This window comes from Saimiri boliviensis, chromosome 6 (genome assembly GCF_048565385.1).
Source record: "Saimiri boliviensis isolate mSaiBol1 chromosome 6, mSaiBol1.pri, whole genome shotgun sequence".
NCBI lineage: Eukaryota > Metazoa > Chordata > Mammalia > Primates > Cebidae > Saimiri > Saimiri boliviensis.
In genome coordinates, this window is record NC_133454.1 from 118,138,928 (window position 1) to 118,154,909 (window position 15,982).

The following is a 15,982-nucleotide window of genomic DNA, read 5'->3' on the forward strand; positions in this document are numbered from 1 at the left end:
ATGCAATTGTCCAGAATCCATGGTCTTGTGAACCTAAACACAATTAGGAGACATCTCCCCATGGAAAATTAATTTAGGCACTATACATTGACTATATCTGGGGTAGGGGAACATCCTACATAAACTGTCTCCTTTCCTACAGAATAAATTTGAGACACCACTGCCTTCTGGCAAAGTTATAAATTTGCAACAAGTACAACCCAAGCACCAGCTTTTACCTGAGATTTCTTTTTTATCCGGTGGATCCCAGTGGGTTTCCATTTCCCCATTGAACTCTGTGTTTCCGGCACTTATGTGCTGTACGGATGGTAAATTTTATCTAGTAACACAACCTCCACAATATTTGGGGGACAGGCACTCTCTTTTTCAGTTCATATTTCAGTGGCTGCTGCCATTGCCTTATTGAGGGCCCGCTTATGCCTAAAACACTCGCCTCTAAAGGAAGTTGCTACTCTTTCTTACCTTTATTCCAGCCGGAAGATCTCCCTTTTCAGATTGCCAAACTGAAGCTGCTTTTGATGCTTCTCAGTGGTGCGACCCTAGGGGCCCTGGAAGAGCAGCGTCTCTGCTGTATGTTCCTCAGGACACCGGCATTCCTGGCCCACCTCTGCTTTTGGGTTCTGTAAAGTTCTTGGACACGCTCCATCAGGATCTTGACAATGCCAACTTGCTTACCTTCTCCATTACCTTGAAACTCGGAAACGCCAATATTTTCACTTTCCAACATACAAATTCCCCTTTCTTACCCATATCCAGCTTTTAAAGTATTCACATCTCCTCCACAAAGCCCTTGTGCTTTCGGGAAACTTAGTCCTGCTTCTAAATTTGGAAATAATTCAGTCTGGTTGAAGCCAAGCTGCAGAATTCATTCCCCTAGCAAAAGTTACTAATATGTGACCTAGGCTAGACCAATGAGGATGAATCCCACAACTTTTGCTTGGAAATGCCTGATGAAAGCACTCTTGCTCCCCCTACTGGTTATTAAAACAGAAGCACGTGGCTGGCAACCGTCCGGCAACTCCAAGAGCAGCGCATGATAAAACTTTGATGGAAAAATAATTGCCGTCTTTATGAAAGTATCACCTTGGAATAGACTAGATTTACTTCAAAGAAAAACTGACCAAACTAATTGAGAGACTCATCTTTGAGAACAGAGTGCCAACTGTAGAGCATATTCCTTTTTATACGTCTATATTCACTGGTGGCAAAGCCCTGTTCTGGGAGGGTGGGTTTTAATTTAAGTTACTGAAAACCAAAATAGGTAAGTGATCAATTTTAGTAATGGTATTTCCATGGTTTTTAAAAAGCAGAACTTTTTACTTGTGAATAGTTTACTTATTGCTAAAACTTTGATCCTGAAGTCGGTATCTCTTCTTGAGCAAATAAAACCACTTCCATTCAATATAGGAAGAAAATGTTTTCACTTCTTAATTGCATCTTAATGAACTCTGAAGTTTCCTTGACATTTAAAAATAGTTAAATTCTATTGAAATCTCAAAATAGCTATTCTTTATAAAAAAAAGTTTTAGCACCTGAACATTTATTTTTAAGGGCTAAAACTCCAAATTTAGTTTGTCAAATTGCCAAGGCAACCAAGAACATCTCCATATTAACACCTGCATGTGACATCGTTGAGTGAAGACTTTGCAAAGAGGATGTTTAAAAGTTGAATGTGTGTTCTGTATAGTCTGGCGCTCTCAGACAGCCAAACAGAGTAGAGGCCAGATGGTTCCATATCTGTGTGGCCTCCCACATATCTTACATGCATTTGGAGTTCCTATTTTATAGAATTAACTGTTGCCAATTTTTTAACTCTCAAAACCCCTTTATTATCCATTCCAGCAAAGGGCATAGATATAATAAAGTTTGGCAAGAAACATTCAATCCATTTCAGCTCTCCCAAGTAGTTCTAGTCCTCTATCAATCTAAAGACATCAAATTGTGCCCTATTTTTAAAAATAAATACCTCCTGTGAAGAAGTTTTCACCAGTAACTTATTTCAGAATCAAGGATTCTGAGTCTGGTTTTTGTTATAACAAATAATCACCCAATTATTTTTAAGAGCATGGTGAGAAAGATATAGTACTGATCTTCTCAGTATCTCTTTTGCAGAAGGATGAGACCTTGTGAAGCTTACTTTTATAAAATGTAAACTGCAGGACAGTAAACTCATAGGACATAAGAAATTCAGATTCTCTGATAATCTGGCAAGCTTTTCTATACATTTATTTATAATATTTTGAGATGAACAAATGCTTAAGAGGAATTTTTCTTTGAGGCTTGGCTTTCCTAATTGTAGATAATGATTATTTGAGCTTTATAGCATCTTTCTTCAGAGATGCTCTAAGAACAGCCATCTCATTTGTCTTCAGGAAGCAAATGGAAAACTGTGTGTTTTCATTTTTACTTTAGAAATGAATTTGTAAGATAGATATCTAATGGAGAGCCAGAGTTTCTCCTTCTGTAAACAGCATAATGAAAAAAAAATCTTAAGAAGCTTTACCATTTTAAAAAAGGATTCAATCATCTAAGTCCAGAAAATAAAATGGTTATGGTACCAAACTAAAGAAAAAAGTTAATGAATAGGAGTCCCTCCTTTTCATTTCTTCTGATTAAAATTTTTAAAGTGCCCATTGGATGGAAGGAAACAAGATGTATGATATAATTTTAATTGCACATAGTGCCCATTATATAACATAGGAAACAGAAAGTTTATCTCTCAAACAAATATGACAATGAGTTATTAAAACCACAAGTCATTTTATTTATCAATTATGTCAGTACTCAAAGTTGTCAAGTTAAAATCTACTTCCTCTTGAAAAACAAAAATACACTGAAGGAAGATGCAAAGAGCTAGGATTGGTATCATGATTCCACAGCAGTGATTGTAAGACAGTGAGCCACAGGGAAATGGGAAATCTTGAAAAGTAACAAGTATGAGGACCAAATTAGAGAAGAGCTCAGTAGGGCCATCAGTAGAGGTAAAAATGGAAAAACCTAAGAAAACCAGTATTAGAATGAATTATGCAAGTGGAAAATACATCTGTAGAGGGACTAGATAGAAGGACCTAGATCTAACTCCAAGTACCTGATTGGAGAAAGAAAGAGAGAAAAAGAATTTATAGCCTAAAAAATAAGATCAGCAGCATAGTCATGTAAAGTCTAGAAGTTCTCTTATTTACTCATCACCTTTCCTTTTTCTATAAGACTATTAAGCAGAAGGTCAGTAACAGCAAATTTACCCTTTCCTCCCCTCTCTTGGTTTAAATTTTATAAGGAACCTGAAGAGGCTGTCAATCAGTTGGCATTACAGTGGGAAGAGCTTATTGAAGCAGGGTTGACAATAGGTCTTGTCATTCTGCTCCCTGAAAATACCCTTTGACAACTGTGTCAGGCAGAAAGCACACACAAAGTGCTCAGGATGGAACTTGTGCCCCATGGCACTGATGCAACGGCCAGTGATGGGCTGCCCACATCCGTGGCAGAGAGTTCCCCGGCGGTGATGGTAATGGAGCTCACAGAATGGACGTCCATCCAGTTCAAAGAAAGAGCCAGTAGAAAAACTGCTGAAGCAGTCCTAGGGGTGCAGAGAAGAGAGAGACAAAGAATGCAGATGTCAAGAGGTAAAATGTCAGAAAAGTAAAATCTTCAGCCTTGAAATTCCTGCCAATTACCTGCCAGCTACAGGAATTTCACTCAGCTTCTTGACAAATGGAAGCTAGACTGCCTGCTTGCAAAACAGACAAGCAAATGCCCACAATGGATTTGTATCTCATTTCTTCTTTAGGATGCCCACATCCATTCCTCATTCAGGACTGTGAACCCTTTTACTAATTGCAGCTCTTCCTCTCAGAGAGAAGAACCCTTGAGTTTCCCTAAGTCCAAAAGAAAAGTGATTATACAGACCCCACAAACAAAGCACTCTGGGTGCCAGACGGTGTCCATGGCTGAAAGGTAGTTTTCCAACACTGGGCGATTGCAGCCACCACACTTGGGTGAAAACAGGGCTAAGAAATCCTTTCGGCAATATGGCTTCTTGTCCTTCTCATGAAAGCCTGGAGAGATAAAAATCAGGAATTCACTGTCGCAGGTTGACCCCTGAAGGCTACACTGGAGACTGAGAGAAGGCCCTTGATCTAACCCCTTTCAACCTCAGTGTTCTTATATTCAAAATAGGATGATTATTGATACATAATTCAAAGGGTAGTTGTAAGAAACAAATGAGATAAAGCTGGCGAAGTGTTTTGGCATTGTGTCTGGTTCATAGTAAGTATTTAATAAGTGTTAGGGCTATTCCTCCTCAGTGCCTTTGTACTAAGTATTCCCTTGGCTTGGACAGTTCTGTTCCAGGGCTTGATATACTTGGCCTCTTCATGTGATGCAGGAATCACTTAAATTATCATCTTATCAGAGAGACATCTCTTCAATCCCTCCTTGTTACATCATCTTTTTTCACTGTCTTTATAGCATTTGCCATTATCTGAAATTATCTTTGTGGTCTGTCTCCCTGTCCTGGAACATTAGCTCTAAGAGAAACTACATATTGTTGATCTTGTCACCAGTACACCTCCAATATCTAAAACAGCATCTGGGAAAAAAAGTGTCAAATATTTTAAAAGAAAATACTACTAAATAATAATTTCCAAATGGATGCAAGATCTAAACACAATGACTCATACCATATATATGAATTAAAAGTAGATGCATTCCTCTTTATTTTTTTGCGTGTGGGTATATTATTTTTATTGTTTACCAGCAGTGATGAAAATCTCAGTTCCTCCCCAGTCTTTACATCACTTGGTATCTCCAGATATTCCCTTTTTAATCAGTCAGATGGATTTATCTGTTTGTACAATGTTATCTGAGGGTAGTTTTGATGTGTATTTCCCTAAAGGCTAATGACACTTAGGGTTTTTTTTTTTTTTAATGTGTGCATTTCATTTCATATCTCATCATTAATGATGTATTCCTCTTTAATCTGGAAATAGGAAAACTGTCATAAATAAGGCTTAAATTCCAAAAGCAAATTAAATATTAATAAGTTAACTACATAAAAATATATCTGAATGACTTACATGTGTCAAAAAAGCATCATAAGCAAAGCCAAAAGACAATCTGAAGAAAATATTTGCTGATTATATTCCAGAAAAATATAGCTAATATGAAGAGCTCCTAAGTATATGTATGGTTTCAATTATTGTTTTATAAAATTAAAAAGTGAAAACATTAAAATAGGAAAACATGAATCCCCCAAAAATTGAATCAAGTTGAAGCAAATTAACTGTATATCAAACTCATGACATAAGCAATAAAATAAATAATTCATTCAAGTTACTTTAAAGTGTTTAGAGTGTACAGTCCTATTCTAAAGACAAAAAGAACTACAAAGAAATCTTAAACTGTTTTCATATATACTGGAAATTTGCTGAGAGTAGATTCTGATGCTCTTACCACATACACATGAAAATGATTATTATGATAGAAGGTGGATATGTTAATTTGCCTAACTGCAGTAAATACTTCATTGTATATATCAAAATGATCATGTTGTGTACCTTAAAGATATACAATAAAATAATACAATATAATACCATATATATGTATATATACACATAATAAAAATAATCGAGTCATTTACAATACTTAGGTATTTTTCTTGAAATTATTATAGGTAGATTGTATAATAAAACAAATAATTATATTAATCCTTTTGGAAAGCAAGATTTCCAGCATTAAAAAAGATGCAAGTAATCAAATCAAATAAAAAACTGTATTCTTACACTATATCAAATAGATCAGTAAGGACTCATGACTTATTTTTCTTTAAAAAAAACAAAGACAAAACAAAAAATAGATTCTGTGTAGGTGCAGTGGCTCCTGCCTGTAATCCCAGCACTTTGGGAGACTAAGGCGGGAGGATTGGTTGAGGCCTGGAGTTTGAGACCAGCCCTGGGCAACATAGTGAGACCCATTCTCTACAAAAAATTTTTTTTTAATTAGTCAGGCCTGGTGATACACATCTGTAGTCCCAGCAACTTGGATGGCTGACTTGGAAGAATTGCTTGAGTCCAGGAGTTCAAGGCTGTGTAGCAAGCTATGATAGCACCCCTGCACTCCAGCCTGGGCAACAGCATGAGATGCTGTCTCTCTAAACTTAAAAACCTTAAAAAGTGGATCTGAAGCTCTGTCCACTGAAAAACCTAGAAGAAATGACATCCTAGAAATAATGAACACCCTTAATTTTTAAATACCCTCACTGAAGCAATCTTTTTGGAGAAATCGATGATTCTAAGTATATGGCAGGGTTGAGAAGACAGGCCTGATATATCTTGCTGTGCCAAGGAAATAGGAGGATTATTGGGATCATGTCAGAAAGATACAGTAACCAAATTGAAGGGGCTACCTCTGACCTCATATAAAACAATTCGAGCATTAAAAAAATACTACTGCGATAGATCAAATTATATCAAGCATATATATAACTCCATAAGTTCACAATGATTTCTTTTAAATAAAAACTTATTAGTCTCCATTGGGTGTTGTTAACGAACACATTCATTACCCTTATAATTACTCTTACAATTACTCTTATTAACAGAGAGTGTCAAACGCTTATCTCACCTTTCCTGTATAAGGAAAGCTCATACAGAAGATATATAGGAAAAAGCCTGTGTATGAGATATATTTCAAGATAACCCAACAATTGATGCTAGAAAGTTGTTGTAGAACCCAGCTAATAAATATAGAAGGAATAACAGAAAATTCAGCATTTTACCACCAAGTCCATTGGATTTAGGCAATAGTCACCAATGAGAAACTTTAAATTAGAGAGATCAGAATGACACTATTTAAATCTAGTGGTCAACCTTAGTATCAATAAAAGTGGTCAACCAGTCATTATATACCTCTTGATGTGATTCTACAAGATGTATACTGCACCCACCACCTGAAACCTATTCTTGCCATCCAAATCCCCCAAAACTGAACCTAAGTCTAGTAATCTCTAGGTCTAAATGAATAGTTTAAGGAAAATATGGGAGATGGGGCAGGAGTAGAGCAAGTAAGTTACACAGTGTCATGAGGAAGCAGCCAGTCAAATCAAGAATATGGGACATTTTATGGGATATATGTTCAGGCTTCATAACTAATCAACGGTATAAAAAAGCAGCAAAGAGAGGACTGATAATAAAATTTTCAACATTTCAGAGACAAAACTGCCAAATGCAATGCATAGACCTTGCTGAGATCCTGATTCAAGCAAACCAAGTCTGTGACAATTTCTTAGAAATTTGAATAGAAGTTGCAAATGACAAGGAATTGTTAATTTTGTTAAGCATAAAGGTAGCTTTTAAAAAAGACCTTCTCAGCTAAAAGTGATGCATGCTGAAGCATTTAATGATGAGATTACATGACTTCTAAACTTGCTTTTTAATATTCCAGCAAGAAAAAATGTGGATGGATGGGTGAAGGTTAATAGAAGAATCTGCTTGGCAAAACACTTATACTTACTGAAGCTAGTAAGAAGGCACTTTTGTGTTTAGAATGTACTGTAATAAAAACATTTTAAAGCATTTTTTTGAGGTATAAGGACTTCTCTTTAATACATGAAATTTTCACTGTTAGACACATATTAGAACGTTCTTGGCTTGAGTCTTACTGGTCCTATGTCCAGACAATGGAGCTACATTGAGAATGAGACACTCATGGTGATCGTTTTTCAAAACCTTTTAAAACAAGTGTACCTCACAAATCAAAAACTAGCCCCCAAATAAATACTTTTAAGAATAATATGTTGAACATGTGAGTAAGTCAGGAAACTCAAAAGAAAATGATGAAGTTGTAATTTTTGCTAATTAGTAGCTAAATTTCTAACTTTAACTAAGCAGTAAAAACAGTGTTAAATAAATATATTCAATGCTAGAAAATATATGGAGTGATCGATATAGTCATATATTCCTGGTAATAATATTAACTGTTATTATCCTTTGGGAGAGTCACTTGATAATGTATATCAAGGTTTTTTTAAAAAAAGATGTAGACATCTAAGTCTTGAGAATTAACACAAATATTTCAAAAGAAGGAAAAATTATGTTTAACTATATTCATTGCAGCACTACTAAACACCAGAAGTAATCTAAATATGATACTATTGTTAACACATTAAGTTGCTTCCAATATTTGGAACTATAATAATGCTTCAGTGAAAATCTTTAGTCATGTAAGATTTGATTTTTTGTTTATTTACACAAATCCTTAATGAAATAATTAACATTATTAAAATTATTATAAAACTATCATGAAATTATGAAACAACATGGAGAAATGCTTAAGTATCAAAAAGAATTTTAAGCACACAATAACTTATGTATGTGCATATATGAATAAATGTAGAAAAACATAGGTAGAAAAAAATTTTTATTGCTTTAGATTAACAGGTACTAAGTTAAAAACAAAGTTTCTGCAAGATCTTTTTATTGTCTTTACACTTACTAAAAACATTTAACTAACTAATCCTTAAGCACTTATTCAAGTGATATATTTGTTCTGTTTTGAAACTCCTTTTCCTGAGATACCTAAATGGCTTAGTCCTTTGCTTACCTCAGGGGTCTGCTTAAAAGAACAGGTGACTCAACTACTGTGTCTCAAATAGTACCTAATCACACACACTCTCTCTCTCACCACGCAGAGTAAGAAGTAGTCAGTTGGCTAGTTTGATTACTGTTTGTCTCCTCCACCAGAATACATTAATCATGACAGCAAGAGTTTTCCTTTTTGTCACTATATATCACTACTACTTAGAACAATACCTGACACATATATAGTAGTTGCTCAATAAATATTTATTCTTATGGGCAGACATAAGAACAATATAACAATAGCAAAACTGAGATCATCTGCTCCAGAACTATATTGTAGTTTAGAGTCTCACTTCGGCAATGACTAGAATACGTATAAATAGATTAACTTTTATATAAGAAATCCTGCTTGGTATTTACCTAGAGAGGCACCTAAAATGAAGATGATATTATGGGCAATTCCATTTATGGAGCACCTGCATTGTACTGGTTCCACTGAAGGCTCTACCTATAGTACTAAATTAAAATGAGATTTTTCAGAGCAACCTTCCGAAGCAGGCTTTAGCCTACTTTAACAAATAAGAAAAGACAACTTAGAGAATTTACACCTGAGCAGTCTATAGAGGAGCTGAGATTCACATGTAGGTTTAACTTCAAAACCTAACTTCAATGTGATATTCCTAACTTAAATGCTTCCTGACTTTGACCTTTCTGTGAAAACTGACAGTATCAGCAGAGCACAAATGTCATAGCCCAATAGTTCTTGTAAATATGAGAGTTCTACCTCTTACCCACTAAGACAGAATGTAAGCAAAGCATGCACAGTGTTGTGTAAAGCAGACTACCTAGAACACACTATTTCTAGAAATCAGCTTTGATAATAGCAGCCAGATCACAAAACAGCAATAGAAGCAGCTAGGTGTTGAGACCCAAACCATGTAGCTGCAGTTTTTCCATTACCTTGTTATTTTTTCACATGCCTTGCTTTGTTCAACTTTGCTTTCTTTAAAAAGCTGACAATTTATCAGAATTCTGAGGCCTATATATCTGAATCTGAACTAGTAATTTTATATGCTGTCCTATGTTCTTCCTCTAAACGCTTGAGACACAGAGGAGTTCACTTTACTTCTTATTTACTCTGTCAAAGGATGCCTGGAATCTATTCAAGGGAAACTGAATATTGTTAAGTCCTACTGTTTAAGAAAAACAAATACCTGCAACCACCCATCTCAATTTTGTGTAGCATAATAGTTTTTTTCAAACTTTAGTGTGTATTATTTATCTGGGAACTTGACAGAATGCAGATTGCTGGGTCTTCCACCCCAAGTTTTTTATTCAATAGGCATAGGATGGGGCCCAAGATTTTGCATTTCTAACAAGTTCCCAGGTGATGCTGATGTCGCGTAAAGCAAATGACACAAAACTGAGCTTTCCTACAGGTGGGTATTACTTGATAAAACTGTAAGACATGCCAACTATCCTAGAAATGACCCTCATCTAGGCATCTGCAGGACAGCTGGTCTCGAGAGCGGAATAGCAGCAAAGTAACAGCCTGTTTTAACTTGGGTGACTCGCAGGGAGGAATCAAAAGCAATCAGCCAAACTTGCTGTGATAACCCTGCATTTCCTAATCTAATAAATTAAGAAAGTTTCAGCTCTTGCTTTCTTGGAGAATCTCTCTGGGGCCAATTACCTCTAGAGGAAGAATGAGAAATACTGACAATTAAAAGTGCCACAGACAGAGGGAGAGTGTTTATACTCTGGTGAGGCTCTTAGCCACAAGGGAAATTAGAGAGCACCTGCATGGGCTGGATAATGAACAATTAAAAAGAAACACACATAGACATTGAAGGGCTCATCCCTGCAGGAGGATGCTAAGCCCCAGTGACTTGAGCCATAAAGAGGGATTCTCTGAGCTGATGAATAAACACAGATGAATTTAATTTCCCAGAAGGCTCAGAGGTTAAACTGTCATTATGGAAACTCTTTGTGACATGTAACTTGGAGTGAGGCAGGATGCCACCTAATTAATGGACCGACCATAAGGCAGGAGACCTGTTTACAGAAAGCCAGGCATATAAAGGAAAATACAACCCAAGTGGAGCTTCTGATAGATAAATGTCACTTTTGGTCATGTGACTCTATGTATAAATATGTCTTAAGTGTTGTTTCCTGTTTCTATAAAGCTTTAAATGACCACATCAGCCCTGTCTGTCTAGAAGGCGCCTGAGTCAAGAAAATGAGAACTAGCTACCTTCATGGTGCTTTCTGGTCACCCAATGGAATGGGTATTTGTGTGTGTGTGTATCTAACTTATGTCTCTACTTTAAATGTACCTGTGTCCTGTTTTGCTCTCAGGGGACTTCTCCATCAAATTAATCCGTGGGCAATATTCACTTGCTGACTGTTCTACTCAACTAATTCTCAGACTTTTATGGATACCAGTACAATATATATTTACTGTGACACATTTTAATATGATTTCATTAAGTCTCAATGAAAAATGCTGCTTAGGTAAAATACCATCTAGAAATGAAATACCTAATGATTTGTGAAAAAGCATTGAGCAAGCTCCAGTGAACAAGCAAATTACTACAAAGCACTTTGCTAGTGGATTCTGTCAGTGCCACTCTATCTGCATCTATTGCCAAATAAAGCATATTGTATTGGTACCAGGAAAGTAAACAGATCCAACAGCAGAAGAGGAATTGAGTTTCAGTCAAAAGGCAGCTGTGATGTTTCATAAAAAACAAATTCCATGTTTTTTATGAAACATCACAGCTGCCTTTTGACTGAAACTTGGGCAGAAATGATACCCAAATTGAAATCCCACTTCTTCAACTTTCTCACTGTATGACTTTAAGAAAATCATGCTATCTACCTGAGACTCACTAATTTCATCTGTAACTAGGTAAAATGTAGAATAAACTTGCTCTCACAAGACTGAGGTGGCACTAAATAAATTATTTTTTAACAATATACATAATAGTATACCTGATATTTAGGAATATCTCCATATTAGTAAAGGGCCTGAACACATGGGATTTTCTTTACTTCCTCCTGAAACATCATTAACATGACAGTTAAGGAATTATGTAAATTATAAAGAGTCATAAGGAAAGAGAAAAAGGTAAAGGATATGCCACCAGATGAGATATTAACTAAATTTTCAAGAATTTAAAGTAGATTATAAGAGTGGAAACTGGCTTAACATAAATAAGAAAACCGAACTTATGTCTACAGATGGGAGACACCAATAAAAATCGAGCCATCTCGAATGTCATAACATCAGAGGGGCTCAGGAACTGAATTCATAAGGTATTCTTCAAGGCTAGAAATGGGACTGGTTGAAAGTCTAAAGAGCCATTAGAAGGTCAGATGCCCTATCTTACCGTAAGATACAGTGATTATTTCTGTAAATATTAAATAAGAGTCTCAATGATCAGAGATACTGGACACCATGAGGAAAGGAGTCAAGCTCTCTACTGAAAAATGGGAATTAAGTAAAAGCTGACATGCTGAATGGTGAAAAGCCCATTCCCCCATCCTCTTTTTCAATCTCAGAATGTTGGCAAAGAGAACGTCTCTTAGCATAATTGACTCAACAGAAAAGACGTAAGATTATCATATTCAGGGGTCACTCAACAAAATGGCCAGAACATCTTACCTGAGTACCATATAGTCAAGTCTACCAGTCAACAATTTCTGTCCATATCCATGGAGCTTGCAATTAGCATTTTAGTGTCTCATTATTAAATAGTAGCAGACAACCATGAATCAGCAGCATTTGCAAAGACCAGTGTAAATAACCATAAGGCACCAAGATGTAATAGATATCAAATTCCAAATTGAACTGCAAAACATCCCTCCAAATAGGCAGCCAAAGACTATTTGTACAATTCTGAAATTCCTCACTCTTGCTCAGGATATAAAACAGGTAAAGAAAAAGAAAAACTGAGAGAGGGATTCCTTTGAAGAAAACTGTGCTGTGAGTGCCCCATCACCACCAAGAAAGATGTGGTTTAGTTCTTGATAATCTCAGGTCAAAAGAGGGACTTTAGTGGAACAACCCAGAGAGCTGGATATGTATGCCTTGGCATTAGTGAGATGTAGTTGATGGTATCAGAGTCATCCCTGGAAAAAGTCCATAGGTGAGTCCAGCTGAAAGAGCCTATGGCAGCTGAATAGAAGGATGCAGCTAAAAATTAACTGTAATTCCACTGACTGTTAGAGAAAAGAGCAAGTTACTCATGGTCCTTCTGTGAAAATATAAGAGGAAGAGATGATCTGGAAGCATGTTAATGATTTCTAAGGAGTTACTAGGAGGGAACAATGAAAACCCCTTGAAAAAATAATCTTTACAAAAGAAATCCTTGCCGGGCACGGTGGCTCAAGCCTGTAATCCCAGCACTTTGGGAGGCCGAGGCGGGTGGATCACGAGGTCGAGAGATCGAGACCATCCTGGTCAAGATGGTGAAACCCCGTCTCTACTAAAAATACAAAAAATTAGCTGGGCATGGTGGTGCTTGCCTGTAATCCCAGCTACTCAGGAGGCTGAGGCAGGAGAATTGCTTGAACCCAGGAGGCGGAGGTTACGGTGAGCCGAGACCGTGCCATTGCACTCCAGCCTGGGTAACAAGAGCGAAACTCTGTCTCAAAAAAAAAAAAAAAAAAAAAAAAAAGAAATCCTCAACGAAGCATGATAAGGAGAGAACAGCCAGTCAAGACATGTAAAGGGCAATCGAGAGTTCACTGTTGGACCTGTCTTAATCCACAAAAGAATTCAGGGAAAAAAGTCAGAGTTAAACATTGGCCGGGCCTGGAGATCATAAAGCCAATTTAACAACAATCTTAGACAAGTTAGACCATCCTGCCTTCCATTCTCATCTCCATCCTCCCTAGTGTTTCAATCCTAGAGCAGGCAGGTGTCAAGACTGGCAATAAGAGTGAAGGTGGTGGATGCCAAGTGTGGGTCAGCAGAGATGAAAGGCCATACCCGTATTCTCGCCTCCTGCAGCTTGAAGGCCCTAAAAGGGAGAAGGAGTGGCTGTCACTTTTAAAGAGTTAGAAGCCTTAACTATTACACAGACTGAATTACCTAAGGGCTTCGTTTTTGTGTTTTGTTTCTTAAATTGATTTTATATTTAGAACTGTTTTTTAAGAGTAATTAGAAAAGACAGAGGACTGGCCAAGTTTTTAGTTATAAGAAAGGAGAAAACCTTCCCCACTGAGTTTTTACAAAAGGACAGGAAAAGACAAAGTAAAGCAGCTTTCAGATTCCATATTTGTTCAAAATAAACATAAAAATAACAAAATAAAAAAAGATGATTCAGAAAACACACAAAAAAATGTACAAAGGGGAAAGAATGGATCATATAGAAAGGATCAGGGATAAAATATTCTTAATAAAAACATGCCAACCATGGAAGCTAAAAGACAGTGAAGTAATGTCTTCAGAATTATGATGGAAGAGTGTTTCCACTTAGAATTCTATGCCCAGGCAACTTAAGGGCAATGACAGAATGAAACTATTTTCAGATATTCAAATTCTCAAAAATTCATTCTCAGAAAGCTACTATAGGATGTGACCCACCAAAATAAAGGTGGTAACACATATAAAACAAAGACATGGGATCCAGGAAAGAGAGGATCTGAAGAAAAAAGTAATAAAAAAAAATTCCCAAGAGTAATTTCTAGATATAATCCTAAGTTAATGAACCAGAATGACTGCTATTCAGCAGGAAGAAATCATTTCATGTTGAATCAGGAGGAGGAAAGTCACCTGGAGGGATATCTCCAGCAAAAAAAAAAAAAAAAAAAAAAAGAAAGAAAGAAAAGAAACTGACTTATTGCCAGATGTCGTTGGACATTTTGAAAATAACTCTGCAGTTCTGTTCCTAACTTACTGATAAATACAAAGAAAACAAAGCTAATTTTAAAAAGGATTCAAATGTTAACTTTAGGAAAACATGAATGTATACAAAAAGGACACTGTGATAATAATATTAACATTACATACCTCCATGTGCTTGGCACTGTTCTAAATACTATCCTTGAATTGTCTCTAAATCCTCATAACAATTCTATAAGGTAGGCAATCTCATTAGGCCTTTTTTACTGATGAGGAAAGTGAGGTACAGAGATGTTAAATGACTCGAACAACATCATATAGTTAATAAATATCACAGCCCAGATTTGAACCAGGGAGTCTGACTCCAAAATCCAGACTCTACTGTAGCCGGTTTGCTAAATGGCTTACTTGTCAGTGGTAGCCTATGACTGTCAACATATACACACTGAATACTGATCTAACCTGTAATTATGACATAATTATACATTGAAAAAACAGGAAAGGGAAAGTTTTTTGGGAGTGAGTGGGGTAATAATAACATTTTTAAATTTCATCTTCCCTGCTAGACAGTCAATATATAATGGTTAAAACTGAAAAAATAAAATAATTCATAACAATACAAGTTATTATTTAAAACACTTAAGTAAATAATAGAATAAACAGTTCAAAGAATTTGGAAAGGAGAATTGTATTTGGGGATGAGAAAGGGACTTTATCCCCAAGAGAAAGGGACTGCCTACCTTTCTCCAACATTCATTTATAAATGTTAAAGAAAGGCAGGGAGGGATGGCATCTAGTACTGAAATGGGTACTTTTTGATAGTAGTGATAGGAACTAGGACTCCTGTGACTACCAGGAAAAGTGTTGCTGTCCTATAACTCCCACTGTGGTGTGGGAGGCAGCCTCCCAGGTCGGGTCATACCTTCTGCACCAAACACCTCTCCACAGTGAGAGCAGAAAAAGTGCTCTGGGTGCCAGGTCTGGTTCATTGCTGTCAGCACTTTCTGGAAAAGGAACACACAGATATTACGATGATGTGGAGTTGTAAACCATGACCCTGGTTCTAAACAAGTGATTAAAAGCTGAAGGGGAGTGGGGATTCACTTACATCCAGGATGGGAGCAGCACAGTAAGCACAGCGTGGAGAAAAAAGGTGGTGGTAGTCGTTGGGGCAGTAGGCCAAGCCACTCCGCTCAAAGAAGGGACTGGAGCCAATCTCTTGTTTGCAATGAGTACAGACAAAATGCTCAGGATGCCATGATTGCCCTAGAGCATGGATCACCTGTGGAGTGAAAGGAAGCCTGACATAGGAGCCCAGATGAGTGCCTTATGGCCTGTAGGTTGCACAACTCTAGGGAACACTCTTCCCACTGTATCCCTTAGAGACAACACCCTCTGGAGTTACACAACACTGAAGCCTAGACCTAGGTTCCACCGAGGCAATCTGTTGTCTGTGCTTGATAGAGTGGTTGTAAAAGGATGCCCACTTTCCTGACTGATTACTATGATGAAAGCCTGTAAACGTTCACTACCACTCCACTACCACAGAGGGTGG

The 15,982-nt window shown here is 36.8% G+C and overlaps 1 protein-coding gene across 2 annotated transcripts in view; it reads right to left on the reverse strand.

The window, feature by feature from the left end:
• Positions 1-2,740: 2,740 nt before the first annotated feature.
• The window catches only part of LPXN (leupaxin), a 40,614-nt gene continuing 27,372 nt past the window's right edge, over positions 2,741-15,982 (reverse strand). For both annotated transcript variants that reach the window (XM_074401498.1, XM_003920155.3), the window contains 4 exons: positions 15,536-15,709; positions 15,350-15,431; positions 3,907-4,055; positions 2,741-3,577 (listed from right to left, as the gene is read on the reverse strand). In XM_074401498.1, coding sequence (XP_074257599.1) covers positions 3,308-3,577; positions 3,907-4,055; positions 15,350-15,431; positions 15,536-15,709 — 675 coding nt within the window. In that variant the 3' untranslated portion in view covers positions 2,741-3,307. The remainder of the gene's footprint in view (positions 3,578-3,906; positions 4,056-15,349; positions 15,432-15,535; positions 15,710-15,982) is intronic.